Genomic DNA, 22,006 nt, shown 5'->3' with positions numbered 1-22,006 from the left:
TAAACTTTTCATCGAGTGATCACACGAAAGAAAAAGATATTAGAATAGATAACAAAAATAATTTGTACCAAATATATTAGATATAGGAATGCAACACTCCAAAAACGATATGCATTATTATGACTAAACAACAAATAAATTTAAATCTGATTTACCTGGCATTTTCCTTATAAGTTCTCTCATTGGCGTTGTGGATTCTTCTGTTCTTGAGGAACATAAAACTTTCCACCACCGATCATGGTTCAAAATCAGCATCGCCACAGCTCTATGAATCAAAATAAGATTTAAAAATGAAATATCTTATCCGATGTGAAGCGAAGGAAGGGGTGGGGGGGGGGTGAACTGGCCCTCTGACGAGGGTAAAGAAATTAAATGAATTATGATACGTGTATTCAGTCTAAAAAAACCAAACAATTATTAGTAACTCGATCCTTCAGATTGAATCCGCCCCCCTTGTTTTTTTTCATCTCTTAAAAAAAAAGATGAATTTGCATAACGACGATATTTGAAACGAAACAATTATTTTATTTTATTTCTTTTATAATTTTTTTTTTCAATTCAGTATTTATTTCCAAATTCATTAAAAAGAACAAAATGAGAACAAAAGTATATATACACAAAGAAAAAATAAATAACATGAAACAAAGCAAAGGTATCAACAAAACATAACTGAAACAAATAGTGGTAATGATAAAATTATGGTTGGCACATGATTATAAAAATATAGATGAACAAAATAATGAATGGAAATCGGGCATGCACAAAAAAGCCATAAAAAGGCTTGTTAAAACGCACATACCCACGAAATATCAATCGTTAAAAATAAAATTCAGTATATGGTATAGATTTAAGTTTATATCATTATGAATCAATTATTGAATTCAATTGCACATTTACAGTGGACACATGAATTTGTCATCTTGGAGGCAAATTCAGACAGGCATCATACTACGGAACAATGGAAAACCTTCAAACAACAAATCCTTGGTAGTATAGTGGTAAGTATCTCCGCCTGTCACGCGGAAGACCGGGGTTCGATTCCCCGCCAAGGAGTTATTTTTTTTCTCCTTACACTTACAACATGGAGCAAGTCGCCTCCGGCGGCCTGAGCGTGAATAATGTCCATGGGAGGCACTGGCGGATCCAGGAAGGGGGGGGGGGCAGAGTCAGCCCGTGCTCCCCCTTTGAGAAACAAAATTAAAATTTGTTATGCAAAAATGCCGTTCAAACAGAAGTGTGCCCCCTCCCCCTTTTGAAAGTGAAAACCCTTCCTTTTTGCTTGAATTTTTTTCTGGGACACAATGTTCTTAATTTTTGGTTAAAAAAACTTTTTTGGGGGTGGTCAAATTTTCCCTCGGAAAACTGTGCCCCCACCCTTTTGGAAAATCCTGGATCCGCCCTGATGGGAAGATCAATAAACTGATTATTCTTTCATTTCGTCGTGATTTTTTGTTTGTTTAAACCGAAAAACTTTTTATTTTGAATTGTACATTGTTTCGCTGAACCGACAAATGTTTGAAACATAAATGATGTTTAATAATGTATTCTCTTATAAAAGATGTTTTATGATTCCAATATCAAAGGATGATTTATAATTTTTGTGGATATAGTGTACAATTCGCAATATCGTTTAAAGTGTAGTAATGTTTAGAAAAATAATAGCCAAAATAAGCAAAAGCCTACTTGAAACATTGCCAGTAAAACAGGCGTAGAACTAATTTCTTATAAGTATACTAGCCATTATAGTGGTAGGTATATCTCTGCCTGTCATGCGAAAGACTGGGGTTCGAATCACCGCCAAGGAATATTTGCTTTTTAGATAGATTCAGACGCTGGCTGAAACGACTTTCATTCAGCTTTTGCCTGCATGTTTTTTATTTGTTTCAATCTCTACGTAATTCCTAATGTTCATCTATTTTGAATCATACTACGATAAACATCTATATCATACGTTTATTATCAATTTTAACAAACTCTCCGAGGAACTTACTCATGACCATGCTTGATGGCGTGGTCCAAACAGTTCATGCTCTCCCAGTCTTTGAATGTGACGTCAGCATCACGTGAGAAGAGTAGCTTCATGATCTTTAGTTGGCCATTAATGGCAGCGAGGTGGAGAGGTGTGTTCTAAAGATGGAAAATTAATGAATAAATCAGTGATGCAGGTTCATATAATGACGCACAACCAACTGACCCAATTTTTACACTATGGTGATTCTGGGATATTAGATATTTTATCTCCAAGTCGAACTTGGCGCAGTAAACCTTATTACAACTGAGGCAGGTCTTTAAGTGATGAGCATACATCCCTGGGGTCGGTCGAACAAAGAGTATCAAAATCAAGTGCATTGAAGTCCTACATGCGCGATTTGATTGGTTGAAAATTAAGTTGCGTTTCATCGCTACTCTTTCTGCAACCGACCCCTGAATGATAGCATACTAACTAAATGGAGGCTGACTTTCCACTGCTTTCACAAAGGGCGCGTTGCTACGGCGTAAAATTAGCCCCCCAAATTGAGGGGGCACAACATGGCGTCTGCAGCAAAGCTTTAAAAAAGTTCTGACCGAGCGAAGCGAGCGAGAAAATAATTTGACCTTCCTAAAATGAAAAATTTTGACATAATATTTTGAATATAATAACACATCTCACTCCTTCCTCTTCAATTTTCTTTCATTTTCCCCTTCTTTTCCTTTTCTCTTAGGTGTTGAACTTTTTTTTTTGGGGGGGGGGCATGGTCCCATCTCCCAACTATCCGCCAGTGGGGTGGGGTATATATGGTATTACTGGATAATGAAAGCCCAAGTGGAAAAATGTAAAAGAAGAGGGGAAATGCAGCTCTAAGGATTTTAACTCTCATGTCCATACCCCCTTTCCATCAACTGGATCTACAGTACTCTTAGCCTTTAATAACACCTCTGCCGTCCGGCTCCACCCGTTCGATGCAGCTAAGTGAAGAGGCATCTGACCATGTGAGTTTCTATTGCAAATTATAATAAAATATGTGTAAAGTTTCAATTAAATATCAAATTTCTAGTCATACTTAACACTTAGAAGTCAAGGATATAAAATTTCAGTCGAACTTGTACTTCAATAATATTTTTTAGTCAATCTTGAGATTAAAATACTTTGTTTCAAATTCAGCTAAGAGTAAACAAAAAACTTGATCCCGAGGGCTTAGTGTTATAGGTAATGTGCATAGTGCAGTTTAACTACTGGATTCGAAATTGAGCTGATGTTTCATTGACATTTTATTTACATATTTATTTATTCATTCATCGATGTATTTATTTATTTATCTATCTATCTATTTACTTATACATTTATTTTCAAAATTTATTTATTCATTTATTTATCAATTGATTATTTTTTATTCTTTTATTCAGTCATTTACGTATTTATTTATTTATTCATTCATCGATGTATTTATTTATTTATTTATCTATCTATCTATCTATCTATCTATTTACTTATATATTTAATTTCAAAATCTATTTATTGATTCATTTATTAATTATTGATCATTTTTTAATTCTTTTATTCATTCATTTACTTATTTATTTATTTATTTATTTGTTGTTGTTGTTCAGTGGAATTTTTGTTGGGGGTGGTTCATTCTAAAAAAACAGAAACTAAACTATTTACCTGGCCTGAACGTTTCCTTTAGCTTTGACAAGTTCTTGGACGGTCATATCGTATCCTGATGCAGCGGCAAGGTGTAAGGGTGTGTTATTCAATTCATCTTTTCGATTTATCGTTTCCTTCTTCCACCGAATGAGCTCAGAAACAATCCTGAATATAGTTTATTAAAATAGAATTATTTCATGTCCGTTTCACGCAAGTGAAATAAACAAAACAATCATAATGTAGAGAAAATAAGACGTGACATTATTCGGCGGTGATGCATATCATAATGACTGGAGAATAATCTCCCTGTTCTTTTAGTACCATCTACATATCAATCTATTTCTCACATTAATTACAACATGTAGTAAAAAGGCTAATAATGCACCCAAAATATGCAAAGATGCGCATTTCAGGTTGAATGCTATCAAGTGATTTGGGTGTTAACAAAAACTTTTTTTTGCACTTTTCCACTTATGGTTCAAAATTACACACAAAAGGGTGCCGATGTATGCTGTTTAAAATGTTACACAACGCTATATATGAACCTTACAGTAGTTGTTTAACAGCTTAAAGAACCTTGTTCGAATATTATTGAATAAAAAAAGATTTTATACACTTGTTTAAATTGTGTAAGCAACTATACTGTAATGTTTAACAACGTTTTTACTGTGCAGTTGTGCATTTGTGGTACAAATTTGAACCTTTCTTTTGTGTGCACAATTTCGATCCCGTTATTATGATATTTACCCTGTACATCCACTTGTAGCAGCTGGTAGAATGAGTTTAGCTATCTCGTCATCTGTTACTATAACATGTACCCCCGAGCGATGAGCTAATAGAAGCTAGTAAAGTTAAAGAAGAAAAAAAAGTAGATGATGATACTTTTGTATATTTGCCACCAAATACAATATTTTCTCATTCAATCCGATTAAATCCAACGTGTTTTCATTCAGTAGGGAAAGGCCTCTTAAAATACAAACAAAAATCCACAAACACTCAAATGATAAACCAATCACCATGACGAGAGAAAAAAAGAAATAAAGGGGGAAAACACTCATATTCTCTTCAAATCAAGTTTGGCATTTCGTTCGCTATATTTCTTAGGCAAACTGTTATTAGTTCATTTGTGTAAGGTTTGGCAGACTCAATCTTTTAACCAACTTTCGGTACAAATTTTTAAAACTGATGTTTTAATCATCAGTTGGTCAAAATATTGACCAACAATCTCTATCAATTTTGCCCAAACAACCTCTTGCATGTTTAGTTTTTATGGTATAAAAATTGAATGATTTGAGCAATGTGTGGTTCACCGTGATGATCTACACCCACAAAACTCTCTAAGGAAGATAGTTGACTTGTTATTACCTTAAGTACATCCGGTTTATTCTCCGTCACTGTCCAATGGAAGAGCTCCAGCTCTCCAAGGTTTCCTGTCTCCGCCCCCTCCTCCAGGAGAACACGGAGCGTTTCAATATTACCCCCATCAGCTGCCGTAAGGAGCGGGGTGAAATGGAGCTCGTCCCGTACAGACGTATCGGCTCCTCTAAAAAAATGTATAATAAAGAATTGGCAAAGAAACGAAGAGGGGATGCATTCAATTATATTTGACAAGACTCTACATCTATTCAAACGCCTTTTGTATAGATAGCTGCCTCACTATTTCTACCCCTTAAAAGAACTTTATCAATTCAGACAGTTCCTAATTCATAGTAAATCAAGTTTATATTGAAAAAGTGTGTTTTTGTGAAAGAATACATATTGACATGGTAACGCGTGGAGCTTCCGATCGATTATCATCGCATAATAACGTTTGAAAATATTTTTGAAAGAAGAACTAATCTCATCTGAACCTTATTGGGAAAATAATATTGCATACAGAATGAATATATCAACTTCAAATAAAAGCCGCGGGGTAAAATAACAACACAAGATTAAAAAAAAACCAAAAGTTGCATTGGTATAGAGCTTACATAATTATTATAATTTTGAACAAATCATTGCATAAAATGGCAGGAAATACATATGATAATGAATTCTTTGATTCATTGAATGTTACATCTACTCACTTTTCAATGAGGTACTTCACCACCTCGGAGTGATTGTTTGCGCATGCGTGATGGAGGGGCGTGGCCATGTCCCAGTTGAGGCTTTCTACCAGTGCGCCTCTCTCGACCAATAGCTTTGTGATGTGGAGGTGACCCCCTGCACAGGCCGTGTGGAGGGGCGTGTCCAGGTTGGACCCTTCTAAGTTCAGCAGATCCAGCTGACTATCATTATCGGTTCCTATGAATTATATCACATGTAATTGATAATAATGATTTTTAAAAGTTATGTTAAAATAACAGAATACAAAGTTAGCATTCTGCTTCTGTACAAATTTTCCAACCACATGTCCGTTTAATATAATGCACTTCAAGATCATGTAGCGAATTAATTGAGAATGCTTACTATATTATATTTTAAACTTATTGTATAAATGTATAGGCTGTTCAGCATTATTATTTTGTTGTATCAAAGTATGATAACGTCATGGAAAGCCTATATTTAAAAAAATAAAAAAGAACCTTTTCATGGTTTATTTTAAAGAAAAAAACACACATTCCGATGCATTAAAAGAATATGCATCTGCTTTTAATCTTATTCAGATTAACACAGTGATCATATGATTATTTCACAGTTTACCATAATTTATGATCTATTCGCAATATTCAGACATATAAATCATGGTGTCTACTTAACTGCTCTCAACATTTATTTCATCAATTTTCAAGCATAAATGTGAAATAGGTAAAACTGCATCTAATTTATTTTTTTATGAAAGTATTCATTTAAAAAGATAGTCTGACTGAAAATTAATGAAACAAATCTTATAGTTTTACTATGAATATTTCTTAAATTTGTTCATGCAACCCTTTATTCCAATAATTTTTTTTTTTTTTAAAGAACGAAGAAAGATGCACATGCAATAAATATTCAAGTGGGAATCGAAAACGAAACGCATCGTGGTGGACATGGTGGATTACAAGAACGATAATTCATGTCTGCTCGTTAGCTGGCGCTATGCACATTGATCACATCGATACACATTCTGTACAGTGCATCGATGAATCACGATTAATTATAATGACGTCAGCTAACCACAGTACTCCACGTCGACTTTGACCTCTGAACGAACCAGTCAACAAAACGCACAGGTTCGTCCGAACATTCCTTGGTAGTATAGTGGTGAGTATCTCCGCCTGTCACGCGGAAGACCGGGGTTCGATTCCCCGCCAAGGAGGTCATTTTTTTTACATGAGTTCTTTTATAGCAGTCCTACTGATTTGGTTTCTGGAAGTACCCCCTTTTCAAACAATGTAAAGAGAGGCTTATATATTAATCAAAATCATACATCATTTCTTTTTAATTATCATACTTTTTGTAAAACTATCGATGTATTAGTGCTATGTTAGCCTGCGAATAAAATATGACGAATAACATACAGATATTGAAAGATAATGGTCTGTTATAAAATACTCTTTGGATAGCCGAATTTAAATTTTGCATTTTGGGTTGTATTTTTCCTGAAGCGCCAGGGAAAAATAGATCACAAGGCAAAACAGAAATCCACTGTGTTGTCCACGGAATGTTGTATTACACACACTGTATGTTATATCACATATTTATTTTATATGAGCTAGGTATGAACATGAACTAGTCTCCAAAGCCTACTTAAAGGACAAGTCCACCCCAACAAAAAGTTGATTCGAATAAAAAGAAGAAAATCCAACAAGCGTAACGATGAAAAATTCATCAAAATTGGATGCAAAATAAGAAAGTTATGACATTTCAAAATTTCGCTTAATTCCACAAAAACAGTTATATTCCCATCCTTTTCGGTACGTGAGGAGACTGATGACATCACTCACTCACTATTTCTTTTGTATCTTATTATATGAAATATTCAAATTTTCTCTTTGTTGTCGTGTGAAGCAACGATTAATTCCTCGCTGAACATGTGCAGTTAGCATTGTTTAAATACTACTATGGTTATGAAGTATTTTATAATTCAAATAATAATAAAAAAAAAGAAATAGTGAGTGAGGGACATCATAGACTTTCTCATTTGCATGTCACTGAGTTGCCTACATATCACTGTTTTGTGAAAAAAAGCGAAACTTTAAAATGTCATAACTTTCTTATTTTACATCTGATTTTGATAAAATTTTCAGCATAATAGTTGTTTGATATTTCTCAATTTATTCAAATTAAAAAATTCTGGGGTGGACTTGACCTTTAAACATCAATGTAAATTATAAAATCAGGTCCATCCATATCTTGACTTAATTTGCCAATGAAACTGACATTATAGGTAATTGTATTGGACAAGAAACTCACCGAAAGCGAGTATGAGATCTACGATGTCGCAGAATCCTCCCTCGACCACCAAATGAAGAGGGGTGTAATTCTGAGAATCAGACGATGTCAACATCTGAAAGAAAGAGATGGTGTTCGTTTTTTAAACAAAATTATTTCCACGTTTTTTTCCTGATTTTTTTTTTAGTTTTGTAATTTTGACATGATTTTGAATGAAATAATCAAATTCAGAGGTACATGATTGTATTTGGGCTTATTGTTAAAAACAAAATCAACATGGAAATTATCATAAAAAGGGATAACCTTCTAATAATTGAGAAATTGCTGCATTGCATAATACTAGATATAAACTGTTGCGCAATTATTCTGAAAATTGGTTTTGAGTAATATCTAACGGGAAATGGTTTGCAGTTTATGTCCTTGTTTCCTTGTTTTGTTTTCAGTTTTCTAATAATTTGTTTTTATTGTATTCTGCTTTAAATTGGAATCCCGCTATTTAATTACGGAGTTGAATTCGTATTGAACAAATTAATGATCATAATCAGAAGTTGTTAAAATTCCAGCTCAGTCGATCAGGGGCTGTAAAACTTTGTCGGAAAGTCACTGACACCGTCAGTGCTGACTATTTCAGTGAAATCCTTGGTTTTGATTGGCTAAGAAACACTGGCCTCTGATTGTTGCTATGGTGACTGTCGGAGAAAGACAACTTTCATGAAACGGATCCCTGGCATAGGCGGCGGAAGCGGGGGGCCTGTCCCCTCCTAAATTCGAGGTGGGGCGATCCCCTTAAATTTTTTTTTATTGATAACCGTTTTTTTTTTTGCTTGTCAAATTTTTTACCTGTGTCCATCCCAAAATTTCTGGTGGACCCCCCTAAATTGTTTGGCTTCCGCCGCCAATGCCCCCTGGGGCCCGTTGCAGAAAGAGTTGCGTTTAAATGCAAGTCAAAATATCAATCGCACGTCCAAAATGCGCGCTGTTGATTGGTTGAAAATCAAGTTGCGTATGATTTTTAGAGTTGGGATCGATTGCAACTCTTTCTGCAACGGGCCCCATATAACTAAAGACGGATTCCTGCCACAGTTAGAAGTGATAAAAGTGACGTTTTAATTGTGTTGAAATACACTTTCGTTGCATATAGTGGCGTAGTCAGGAAAGGAATTTAGGAGGGTGGGGGGGCTGAGTTTTTAGTATAACGTATTATGTTTTTTTTTTTCAATTGTGAAGTAGCGAAGTGAGAGAGAAAAAATCACAATTATTCTGCACACTTATTCAATGAAAAATGAGGCATTTTCGCTACTGAGGGCGGGGAAGCTAGCGACGGGTCCAGGGCAACATTTACCAGGACTCTAAAAGGACTTTGATGCATGATGAGGATTTCTTCCAATTTTTGAAGCATCGCACGATACAGCTTATCTTTTCCGTCTTATTTTGTTTAACAATTCCCTATATATATTATGTAGATGAAATTGTAAAAAAGGGTGTTATCGACTCTGACCCACGAATCTGTTTGTTGATGAGTATAATTCTTCATCTAACAAACTCAATTCAATTTTGTTCATTAAATCACTTTGTCATATCGCATCCTCCTTGGTAGTATAGTGGTAAGTATCTCCGCCTGTCACGCGGAAGACCGGGGTTCGATTCCCCGCCAAGGAGATATATATTTTTGTCTCTGATGTTATTTCCTATTTGTTTAAATTTTTGAGGGAAGATATATTGTACACCATACTTTTATTTGTAAGAACATAACATAAGCAATTTTACGAATCAATTATCAAATTGGCATAAATGAATAATGAAAAAAAACTAATCAACAATACAAATCAATTATGATACACAAAATGTATGCTAGGAAATGAATAAATAGAAAAAAAAATATGCATAATCGAAACATTAATGAAAACAAATTACAAAAATTTAAGAAGTTAATGTGCGAGCCCACTTTTGCTAAAATGTAGTGTGAAAACGAAGTGGGCTAAGCTTAACCCCGGGAAATTGGTGGGGCTAAGACCTCCCCCCCCTTAGCCCCACCAATATAGGACAAAAAGTGCAGTGTGAAAGCATATAAGAGACGAATCGATCGTTATGATATCAGTGCATCCCACAACACAAAGGAAACCCGTCTTTAGACTAGAGTAAGATAATAAATAGTTGGATATGTTTCGATCATTAATCGCAAGAATGGAATCTTTTCTTTGATTCGAGACCAAATCATTTTCATTGTTCACACATTATGGAGTAAAACCAATAAATTCTTACGCATGATATAAAAAACACTCTCATTTAGGGACAAAGAATACAAAAGATATGCTACTGAAAAATCCCTTTCTTGCGCAAGGTCGTATAGAGTCTTAAACAGATCTCGACTAATTTTTCTGCGCAAATTGATTTTGACATTTCATTTTCAAATTCTTCTTACTCATCTATTCGTAAACTATTCAGATCATATTTTGGTATCAAATAAAAAAAAAATTATGATCCAATCCAATAAAAAAATTTTGATATAGCGCCTTTTCCTTTCGGTTACAAGCGCTGCGCAGACGCTACTCCACCATGTCCATGTTCGGGCCACCCCCTCCCCAATAATTAAACACCTCAGAATGATCATTTTTAAAATAATAGTCCATGCAATATTCATTTCCAAAACGTTTGGGTATGTTAAGTAAGTAGCTGCGAATCCGGGTCCCTTTTTAGTAGAGAAAGAAAAGACGAACAGATTAGAAAACAAATATATGTGTGTATATTTTGTTTTATTACTTTGAATTCAGGAAAAGTAGAAGTGCTCATCCACTTACAGTATGGAGAATGCCTTTTTTCTTACAAACATCAAGGAGTCTTTGAACAATCTTCTTATGACCCCCTTGACAGGCCGCGTGGAGAGGGGAAGAGAAGGTCGAGTCCTGGCTCTGGATCTCTGCTCCCACCCCTACCAACATAGCAACAATGTCATCGTTACCATGGAGACAGGCTACATGGAGGGGCGTCATGTCGTGTTTATCCTTCTCCTATATAATAATAGATTAAAATAGAAAGAGTGAGAGAGGGGGAAGAGGGAGAGAGGGAGAAGAGTGCAGAAAACGTATTGATGAAGAGAAAGAATAATTAAAAGAAGAAGAAGGAGGAGAAGAAGAAGCAGAAAAAAGAAGAAGAAAACGAAAAAGAAGGAGAAGAAAGAGAAAAAGTAGGAGAAGAAAAAGAAGAATTAGAAGAAGAAGAAGAAGAAGAAGAGAAAAAGAAGAAAAGGAAAGAAAAAAGAACAAGAGAAAAAAAGAAGATAAAATAAGAGTAAAATGAAGAAGTAAGAGAAGATAAAAAAATATATTTAAGAATTCATATTAATCGCGGCTAATATATGATTTAAATACCAATATTTATATATTTTCATACCTATCTCTCCTTCTAAAAGAAAAAATGCATCCGTGTATTTTTAAGAGGGAAGCTATGGGAAATTTATGATCCTATTATAATTTTCGTATTCTTTTGCTGCACAACAATGACAAAATTAATAGCAATATACCTCGATCCTGTCTCGTAAGACTGATAATAAATGAAATCGAAAGTTCATAAAAAAATCATTAATAATCTTGAAATAATTACATTTATATTGACGTTATCAACCGAGAGAAGATTAAACACGGCCGGTTTATTTCCCCTCATAGCGGCGATGTGGAGAGGAGTCAGGCCGAAAGCGTCGCGGGCATTCACGTCCACATCTTGGGTAAGAAGATACAGAATCACACTTGATTCCTGTAAAAGTAATTGTAAATTGCATTAATACTTATGAATAACAGGTTAGTTGATTATTACATTACATGACATGCATGAGGTATCATTATACAAAATGACATATACATATGAGTAACCACACTCTCTCTCTTAAAGGGGAAGTTCACCCTGACAAAAAGTTTATTGTAAAAATAGCAGAAAAAATAATAAAAAATATTGCCGAAGGTTTGAGAAAAATTCATCAAATAATTAAAAAGTTATTAGAATTTCAATTATTTGATTTGTGACGTCATATGCGAGCAGCATCCCTACATAGCGAATGGTAAAAAATCAAATAAATGTCATTTTCTCAGAAAATTGACAATGGTTTTCATGGTTTTCACTGTAACTTTTGTATATCAATAGACAAATCGTTTCACACCCGATCATGAAAAGAAAACAAAATTAAGTCATCAGGAACCATACCAAATTTGAAATTCATACATTTTATATTACATAACACATGGGACAGCTGCTCGTTTATGACGTCACAAATCCAAAATTTTGAACTCTAATAACTTTCTTACTCTTTAACGGATTTTCCTCAAACCTTCACCAATATTTTTTACTATTTTTTCTGCTATTTTTACAACAAAGTTTTCTTCAGGGTGAACTTCCCCTTTAAATAGCTGTCATTAAAGAATCTATAACCATTGGTTGCAAATGGGATACTTTTCTGATTAATTGAAGATAGCCAGGGTCTTGCCATTATAAATCTTGAAAAAGTATAAACATTGTGACACCTATAAATCAATTTTTGTATAATCTGTGTATTTTCAAGATTTTTAGAGACCCTATAAAAGATTAGTATTCTTTATTAACCGATATTCTTTGATTTATAACAATTTGGTTTCGCTCTGGCTATTACACTCTAAAAACAGAGAGTAACAATTTACCCAACATTGGGTATAGAAAGGAAACTTGCATGTTTGCTGGGTAAAATTTGCCCCAAATATTGAGCAAACTGCACGCTTGAAAGGTAAATTTCAACGCAACATTCCGTAAAATTTACATAATATTTGGTATCTTTTTACCCAACAAACATGCATGTTCCCATTTTACCCAATATTGGGTAATTTTTTTTATAAAGTTATTTTTTTTAAATAAAGTTGGTATGAGCAACCACTCTAAATAGCTGTCATTAAAGAATCTATTTAACCATGATTATAGCCAAAGAGTATTCATTCAAAGTTTGCATTTTTTATTTCTCATTTGAATTTCATGAGATTAGTTTTACTTGAATTAATGAATCATTTATTAATTATTCATTAATAAATGATTCATTAATTCAAGTAATGATGAATGAATGAATGAATTAATGAATCATTTATTAATTATTATGGGTATTAGTCATGAAATAAATCAGGCAGATTATTAGCAGCAAATAATAAGTAAGTGTTATAGAAAAAATAGTAGCAAACATAACTGTAGATCGAAAAGAATTAAAATAACTTTAAAAAAATATTAGGGGAATATTTACCTGGAAGATATATTATTCGGCAATGATATAGAATCTTGTAAACTATCATCTTTATTGAAGAGTAAAAAAGCTCAGAGTTAGAGCAATATTGTTACTTTCAAAGTGAAACTAATATGGTCTATAAATTCTACTTAAAAGACACCAAAACTTCCATAACTCATATGTCATAACTGGTTTTAATGAAACCCATTTTAAATTGTTTATTTCATTTTACTTTTCCAGTAAGAAAGATCTCTTATTTGGGTTTTGGTTTCCTTTTCGCCATGTAAATAGGTATAATAGCCAGAGCTAAACCAAACTGTTTGATATAAAGTAAGGAATATTGGTTAATAAAATATACCTATTTGTCTCTAAAAATCTTGAAAATACACAGATTATACAGAAATTGATTCAAAGTTGTCACATTTTACTGCTCCAGGATTTATAATGGCAGGTCCCTTGATGGTAATCTTCAATTGATCAGATAAGTATCCCAATTGTAATGAGTATTTAGGGAAATATTCAACTGAACTACACATTTTTTAACCTTCACCTCGAATCAAACTTATCCTGTGATTTTCTCTTTTGATTTGATTTGAATTTATTTTTCCACTTTCGTTTACAATAACAAATCAAATATGACAATAATACATATCAATCAAGAAATAGTTACACAAAATCGAAAAATTAACAATAATTTGTCAAAAAAAGATAACAAAAGTGGGGGAACCTAAATTAAAAGCAAAGCTTGTATTGCTTAGGACCCAGTGAAATAACATTTTTTATTTATACAACATTAACAAAAAAAAATAAAAACAAATTTGTTGGTTGAAAAATACTTGATTTTGTAAGAAAAGAGAAAAAAAATAAATAATGATAACGGTGACAATATTTATAATAGCAATTATTATGCTATAGTAACTATAATCCTGCGAAGACGGACATGTAAAATAGAATATAGGACAGACAAAATTACAAAACACAAACATATAACAAGAACAAAAAATTATAGCACAAAAATTAAACGAAAATTAAATATTTCATACCCTGAAGAATTACTGTCGAAACAAAATTGTCATAGCATCAGATAAAACATTTTAAAATTTAAATATTTTAATAAGGTAACACTGCGCGTATGGAATAAACAATAAAAGAAAGTAAGAGTGATAATGCAAAATCATTCAGATAATCAGGACAGATAATGTATGGGTGCGCGCGTAGCAGGAACAATAACTTAATCTTTGTATTTTAAGAGTAACGATAATTTCAATCTTTTTTTAAATACATATAAAGAAGGAGAATTTTTTAAGTAATCAGAAAAGGAATTCCAGAGGTTTGGACCTTCATATATAAACGTATTTTTAGCGAAGAGAGTTCTAAGCAAAGGCAAATGAAACTCTTCTGATCGTCTCGTTGGGTAATAATGAATTGCGCGATTTCTTAAAAACATATTCTCGAAAGAATTTGGCAACAAATCGTTAGTATACTTAAACATAAATTGACCTAATTGAAGCAGATATAAATCTTTTACTTTCAGAATACTACTATCATAGAAAAGTGGATCAGTATGAGCACGAAAATCTACTTGATTAATAATTCTAACCGCTCTTTTTTGCAACATTAAAAGTTTGTCTAAGATAGTTTGGTGAGCGTTGCCCCAAGCAAGTAAGCCGTAATTCAAATACGGTAATGTTAGAGAAAAATATAATGTTAGTAAGGCAGAAGGTGGAAGTTGGATCTTTAGTCTATTTAGTATACCTATGTTGCGTGAAATCTTTTTAGAAATATTATCGATATGAATCTTCCATGAAAGCTTATTGTCAATTATTACACCAAGAAACTTAGAATATAATACCTTTTCTAAGGGAGTGTCATCAAAAACTATATCAGCTGGTAAGGCATCAATTGAATTACTAAAAAGGATATATTTGGTCTTTTCTAAATTTAGAGATAATCTATTTGCTCGAATCCACTGAGTAATGTTTTTTAGTTCAGTATTCACAATTTCAACAAGGGTGTTTGGATTTGAATGAGAGAAAAACAAGTTTGTATCGTCAGCAAATAATATAAAAGATGCCATATCTGATGATCTATAAAAATCGTTGATATAGATAATAAACAATAGAGGGCCTAGCAAACTCCCTTGAGGGACACCACAAGTAATATCCCGCAATTCAGAGGAACAGCCATTCAGAAAAATATATTGTTTTCTATTGGAAAGATAACTCCTGAACCACTCCAAAGCCTTCCCACGTATACCATAATGTGAAAGTTTATGAAGTAAAATGTTGTGGTTGATAGTGTCGAAGGCCTTGGAGAAGTCCAGGAGTATTCCAACCATATGAGAAGATGAATCGAGAGCATGGGCTACCTTTTCAACAAGTGATAATAACGCATGATTTGTACTATGTTTTGCTCTAAACCCATATTGATTATCACAAAAAATATCATGATCTTTTAAAAAGCAATTGTTCTTTTATATATCAATTTTTCTAAAACTTTTTAGAGGGATGACAATAAAGATATAGGGCGATAATTGTTCACATCTTGATTGTCGCCTTTTTAAAACAATGGAATGACCTTTGCTATCTTCATCGTATTTGGCACTATCCCATCTAAAAAAGACAAATTAAATATATGTACGAGTGGATCAACAATAAAAGGTATTATCCCCTTTAATATAACATTGTTGATACTATCAAAACCAGAACTCTTTTTGTTATTTAAATGAGAAACAATATCCATTACCTCATTCCTGTGAGTTGGAACAAAGAAAATAGAGCTTGAATTTGGAGGATTTAAAAAATCTCTAAAAGATTTATTTGATGTAGGTATTTTTTGTGCTAACTTCTCACCAATTAAGGAAAAATGTGTATTAAACAGGTTAGCAATTAGGTTGGGATTATCGATTACATCATTATCTCTTTTTATCTTAGTAATTTCATTTTTGTTTTTGGTTAAATTCATAGCTTGTTTGAGGACTTTCCAGGTATTCTGCATGTCGCGTTTATACAACTCTAAGCGACTTGTAAAATATTTCTTCTTTTCAAAACGCAAAATTCTGGTTAAAGCATTCTTATATGAAGTATATTTTTGTTTTGTTCTATCTGTAAATTCGGATTTGTATTTGTAGTACAATTTATTCTTTTTATTTATACACTTTAAAAGAGATTTCGATATCCAGGGAAGTCTAGGAGTAATTTTATAATTTGTGTGACATTTTTGAAGGGGAATACACGCATCTAGTTCTTTATTCAGAATATCTAAAAATATGTTGTACGAACTATTAACATTATCAGTGTTGTAGACATTTGACCAGTCTACGTGTTCTAAACTCGCTCCAAGTCTAGCTATGTTTTCAGGGGAAGCTTGACGTCTTAATTTGGGAGGCTGTCCACCACTACTTAAATTAGAAAGAGTAAACTGAGAGAAAATTGGGTAATGATCAGATATATCAGACAGTATGACATATGAATTGGGATGCGGAATAATGTTACTGAAGATATTATCAATCAATGTTGCCGATACATTAGTGACACGAGTTGGCTTAGTAACAAGAGGAAAGAATGCATTTGATAAAAATGTTTCTAAAAAATCATGACATGAACTTTCATTATTATATTTTAGTAAGTTGATATTGAAGTCGCCCATTATACAACAATCTTTATTATTCATTACTGGATTATGCAAAATATTCCTGAGGGATGACAGGAAGTCAATGTTATTGCTATTTGGAGACTATTTGGAGACTATCTTTCTGAGACTATGAACAATAATAATGATAATAATAAAAAAAAACTTCAGAAGAAATGCATGGTTTAGAAAAGACTTTATTGAATATGTTTTCCTGGTAGGTCAGAATATGGATGAGAATTACAGTGAGACAGAGCATACATTCTTTCATAAAAATATAGATGTATGAGTGGTTCAGCAATATCATCAAGCCCCCCCCCCCATCTATACGCCATTGGTTTTAGACACGCTTTAAACTGACAACCGTGTGATATTTGTTTCATTTTATATGTCAAATCTTTATTGAAAAAAACTGGTTTATAATAACTTAAAAAAGATAAAAATAAACTGACCTCTCTTCGACTTGATTTTCCAGGTTTGGTCATGGCGGCAAAGTGAATGGCCAAACGTTTGTTATCACCCTCAGCATTGATATCTGGAGAGAGGGAGAGGGGGGGGGGGGGATCGTATCGTCATCAATTGATTATATTAATCATCAATTGATTATATTAATCAATGAGTTTTAACCTGGGGTTGTCATTTTTTCAAGCAATCTGCTTATGATGACAATCCTTCTCCTGCAAATTGTAAATGTTGACTAATTTGGTATATGAGATCAGTTTTGTTTGTAATCATGATTTTAGTACACTTAGTTATGATCCATGCCAAAAAAGTTCTCAATATACTATGTTTGTTATGTCATGGAAAATGTGTTATATACGAATGATGTAATTGCAGAAGTAAACAATAAAATAAAATGAAATAAAAAATCATCATTATTATATAATTTCCATCACCATCATCAATATCATCATCGGCATTATCAACAGCAATATCACAATTATCACTGTCACCGACAACCACAATCATCATTATTATGATCATGACCATGATCATCATTATTATCATCATCATCATCGTCATGATCGTCATCATTATCAAAATCATCACCACCACCATCATTATTATCACATCCACCATCACCACCACCACCATCATCATCATTATTTTCACCATTATCATTATCACCTCCCCCACCACCACCATCATCATCATCATCGTCATCATTATCAAAATCATCATCACCATCATCATCATATTCATCATCACCACCACCACCACCATCATCAACATCATCATCATCACCACCACCACTATACCTGCGCCATTTTCAATCAGATATTTGACCACGTTGAGATGACCAGCCTGAGAGGCGTGGTGTAGAGGTGTACGGTCTTTCTTATCAGCTTCGTTCAGCCTATCTTTACCACTATCTCCGTCTTCTTTCAATATGCGACCGATTTCACTCAGATTCCCAGACTTTGCTGCCTGCAGGTAAATATACAGGTATAGCATATAAGGATATACACATTAATGATTCAATGCATTAAAACAATACACGGATCAACCAACAGATACATGTCTATCGATATTATACAAGGTAGAATTAAAAAAAAAGACCTCAGACACCATCACTGGGATTGGGAAAGCCTATGCACTTGCTTGGAAGAAATTTTGATCATTATACCAACCGATGAAAGTGATGATTTTTTTTTCATTGTTTAGTTTTTAGACAAGAAAGAATACAATTTATTCCGAATTCATGATAAATTAGATGGATCAAATACCAGTATAATAAGCCTAGAAATAGCACGAAACATTTCCACAGGACGAAATCAACTTCTTGAATCTTGAAAAAAAAAGATCGATAGGAGTAAGTAATGCCGAATTTTTTTTTACAAATTATAATTTCTCCTATTAAAACCTCTGTATTCATTTACAAAAATTAATTCGTCAGCGGGATTTGACAACCACTCGTGACGAAAAAAATAACTAAGTAAAATCAAAGGAACCGACTCAACAAGATAGGATCCAATATGCTTAATTTCAAACGATAATGTTCAACTGAAGTGTCAAAAACTGACAGTGATTAAATGAAAAAAATGAAATAAAGAGTTCATAAACTGAGGGAGGTTCAAATGGCACCATAAGCATGATAATTCGAATGAAACTATAATGTTATATCGGATAACATTGGAACAATATGAAATATAGCCTCATTCCACACAATCATCGAACAAGGTTAATCGGGAAGAATCCAAACACCCAAGCCTAATTACTACACAAAATAGCTTTCAGCTTTGGAGCGGATTTCCGAAGCTTTGATGTGACCATGGAGCTATAGGCTATGGTGTGACAATGGAGGCATCGGGGTTTTTTTTGGGTTCATTCTCACGTCGTCTTGTCGTAAATATGTCATATTATGTTCAAATTGACAAACTAATCATGTCCATATAAAGCCCTTTCAATATAATTTTCTGCCTGGTCGGCCTCGGTGAAAGATAATTATACATGAAAAGGGAGAAACATCGCGAAGGAAAAAAAGACAGTGTATAGTAGTAGTAGTAGAAGAAGAAGAAGAAGAAGTAGTAGTAGTAGTAGTAGTAGTAGTAGTAGTAGTAGTAGTAGTAGTAGTAGTAGTAGTAGTAGTAGTAGTAGTAGTAGTAGTAGTAGTAGAAGTAGTAATAGTAGTAGTAGTCGTCACGTCGTATTAGTAGTATTGGTATTAGTAGCAGCAGCAGCAGTACATTTAGTAGTAGTAGTAGTCGTAGTAGTAGTAGTAGTAGTAGTAGAAGTAGTAATAGGAGTAGTAGTCGTCACGAAGTATAAGTAGTATTGGTATAAGTAGCAGCAGCAGCAGTACATGTAGTAGTAGTAGTAGTAGTAGTAGTAGTAGTAGTAGTAGTAGTAGTAGTAGTAGTAGTAGTAGTAGTAGTAGTGGTGGTAGTAGTAGTAGTAGTAGTAGTAGTAGTAGTAGTAGTAGTAGTAGTAGTAGTAGTAGTAGTAGTAGTAGTAGTAGTAGTAGTAGTAGTAGTAGTAGTGGTGGTGGTGGTGGTGGTGGTGGTGGTGGTGGTGGTGGTGGTAGTAGTAGTAGTAGTAGTAGTAGTAGTAGTAGTAGTAGTAGTAGTAGTAGTAGTAGTAGTAGTAGTAGTAGAATGGGCAGTAGCAGTAGGAGCAAGTAGAAGAAAATAAAGATGAGACAACGAAAAAGAGAGGAACGAAGCGCTTACAATCTCAATAATTAATGTCCTTTACGTTTGCTGATTTAACAACTCAATGAACCATCCCTCATTTTATCGTTACCCTGAAAACGGTTACAAGGCATTTTTAGTTTAAAAATCCTACGATACACACGTGTAAACAGATAACAGAATGCATACCTTATGCACTTCCATAACCCTGTTCTTGGTCATTGTCTGTCCGATGTTATCCTATTGTCCACTATGTGGCAATTCACTGGTCACTCTCCTATTATTCTCTAAAGCCCCCTTCCTCGGACGATGGGCGAACCTCGATGATAATCATAAGACAAATGAACTACGAACACGGTACCTCCAGATAATATAGATGAATTATAATAACCTCGCAAATCACTATTCCACAAATTAACAACACTGTTTCCTTTCAGGCAACCGATGTTAAAGCAACTTGTTCCAAGCTCGACATCGTTTTTGTAAGAAAGGTTTGTCGAAAACAATTTTATTCAAAAACCAAACTAGCTCAGTCATAACAAGCAGCTGACGTGCTCCAAGAAATCAATAAGACCTACTAAACAATGATAGTATTGTGTTCTCTGAAGCGGAACGTTATACTTCACCAGATTGTAACAGGCAGTGGCGTACCTTGGGTCGTGTCATGGGGGGGGGGGGGATCTGCAGAAATTTTGAGTCACTTATAGTGCGATTGTGCTCAGTTGCCAGGTATACTGACCTAATAGAGACATTTTAAGGAGAGTGCCACTGATCAAAATAATGCGAGCGCGAAGCGCGAGCCTTTTTTTTGTATATTCAGACCTAAAATGGACATTAATATGCAATTTTTTGTAATCATGATACGTACATATTTCGCTAAACAAACAATACGAAGCATGAGTTGAAATTTGTGTATGGACCCCAAACAGGGACATTTTAAGGACTATCTTTTAGGAATCCATTAAGAGTATACATCTCTCACCATAGTCATCGAATGCGAGTACCAAGCGCTTGCTGATTTTTGTTAGAATTACTTTTAAACACACGAAGCACTTGTGGTAATTGAAAACATGATGATTAACATACGCATCTCACCAAATATTGCCAGCGCGTAGCGCGAGCAGAAAATTTAGGAAATTCAGACCTGAAGAGCACATTCTAAGGCTTGTTTTTAGGAATTCACAATGAGACCACACGTATTTCACTAACCAAATGATGCGAGTGCGAAGCGCGAGCTGAAAAATTTGATATTCAGATCAGAAAATAGGACATTTTTAAGGACTGATTTTAGGAATCCATGAAGAGCAGACATATCTCACCAACCCACTTATGCGAACGTAAACACGGACAGGAAATGTTTTATATTAAGATCTTAAAATGGGGGAATCACTTTAAGTAGTCATGGAAAAAGAGCAAATTTCACTAAAAAAACAATAATAATTCGAAGTGTGAGGAAATATATTTGGTGTGTATTGACTTGTAATTGGAATTTTTTTAGTACAACAGGATTATATATCTCGCTAAACAGACAATGCGAGCACACTGAAGATAGGCCCTGGCCAAATTATGTTTCATAAACTTATAAAAAACAAATTATAATAAAACATTATCATGAACAATAAATTCTTCTTTCCCAATACGTTTCTCTTCCTTTCTCATTCTTTTTTCCTTTTCCCCGTTTTCTTTTTGCCCGCCGATGGGGGGGGGGGCGGGACACGTGCCCCCATGCCCCCCATAGTTACGCCACTGGTAACAGAAAAGGGTGGTAGGCAAGCGTCATCGCAAGGTTCTACGAGTCGCATCAAAGATAATCATGAGAAATAGGTGATAATACAGTGTGTATATCAGTTTTCTATTATAATATTATAATTATGATTAACTTAAGGGTAATGAACCCCTTGGAACAAGTAGGCCTGTGTCGAAACAGAAATATCAAAGAATAAGAACGAAGAAAGTTTGAGAAAAATCGGACAAATAATGAGAAAGTTATGAGCATTTGAATATTGCAATCATTAATGCTATGGAGATCCTCCT

The 22,006-nt window shown here is 33.9% G+C and overlaps 1 protein-coding gene and 3 non-coding genes across 4 annotated transcripts in view; 3 read left to right on the top strand and 1 right to left on the bottom strand.

Annotated features, from left to right (window-relative positions):
* LOC121412980 (transient receptor potential cation channel subfamily A member 1 homolog) overlaps positions 1 to 20,194 on the bottom strand; it is a 32,567-nt gene extending 12,373 nt beyond the window's left edge. The window contains exons 1-13 of the mRNA XM_041605744.1: positions 20,162 to 20,194; positions 18,101 to 18,269; positions 17,294 to 17,376; positions 11,582 to 11,731; positions 10,780 to 10,989; positions 8,003 to 8,096; positions 5,692 to 5,908; positions 4,991 to 5,168; positions 4,373 to 4,467; positions 3,644 to 3,790; positions 2,867 to 2,978; positions 1,991 to 2,127; positions 156 to 265 (exon numbers count right to left, since the gene is read on the bottom strand). Of these exons, the coding sequence (XP_041461678.1) occupies positions 156 to 265; positions 1,991 to 2,127; positions 2,867 to 2,978; positions 3,644 to 3,790; positions 4,373 to 4,467; positions 4,991 to 5,168; positions 5,692 to 5,908; positions 8,003 to 8,096; positions 10,780 to 10,989; positions 11,582 to 11,731; positions 17,294 to 17,376; positions 18,101 to 18,269; positions 20,162 to 20,194 (1,735 nt within the window). The remainder of the gene's footprint in view (positions 1 to 155; positions 266 to 1,990; positions 2,128 to 2,866; positions 2,979 to 3,643; positions 3,791 to 4,372; positions 4,468 to 4,990; positions 5,169 to 5,691; positions 5,909 to 8,002; positions 8,097 to 10,779; positions 10,990 to 11,581; positions 11,732 to 17,293; positions 17,377 to 18,100; positions 18,270 to 20,161) is intronic.
* On the top strand, positions 982 to 1,053 carry TRNAD-GUC. Its single transcript has one exon. It is a non-coding gene; the product is annotated as a tRNA-Asp (tRNA).
* TRNAD-GUC lies at positions 6,834 to 6,905 on the top strand. Its single transcript has one exon. It is a non-coding gene; the product is annotated as a tRNA-Asp (tRNA).
* On the top strand, positions 9,569 to 9,640 carry TRNAD-GUC. Its single transcript has one exon. It is a non-coding gene; the product is annotated as a tRNA-Asp (tRNA).
* Positions 20,195 to 22,006: the final 1,812 nt, after the last annotated feature.

The sequence above is a fragment of the Lytechinus variegatus genome, chromosome 4 (assembly GCF_018143015.1).
Source record: "Lytechinus variegatus isolate NC3 chromosome 4, Lvar_3.0, whole genome shotgun sequence".
In the NCBI taxonomy this organism is placed as follows: domain Eukaryota; kingdom Metazoa; phylum Echinodermata; class Echinoidea; order Temnopleuroida; family Toxopneustidae; genus Lytechinus; species Lytechinus variegatus.
This window is presented reverse-complemented; position numbering and strand designations above follow the sequence as displayed.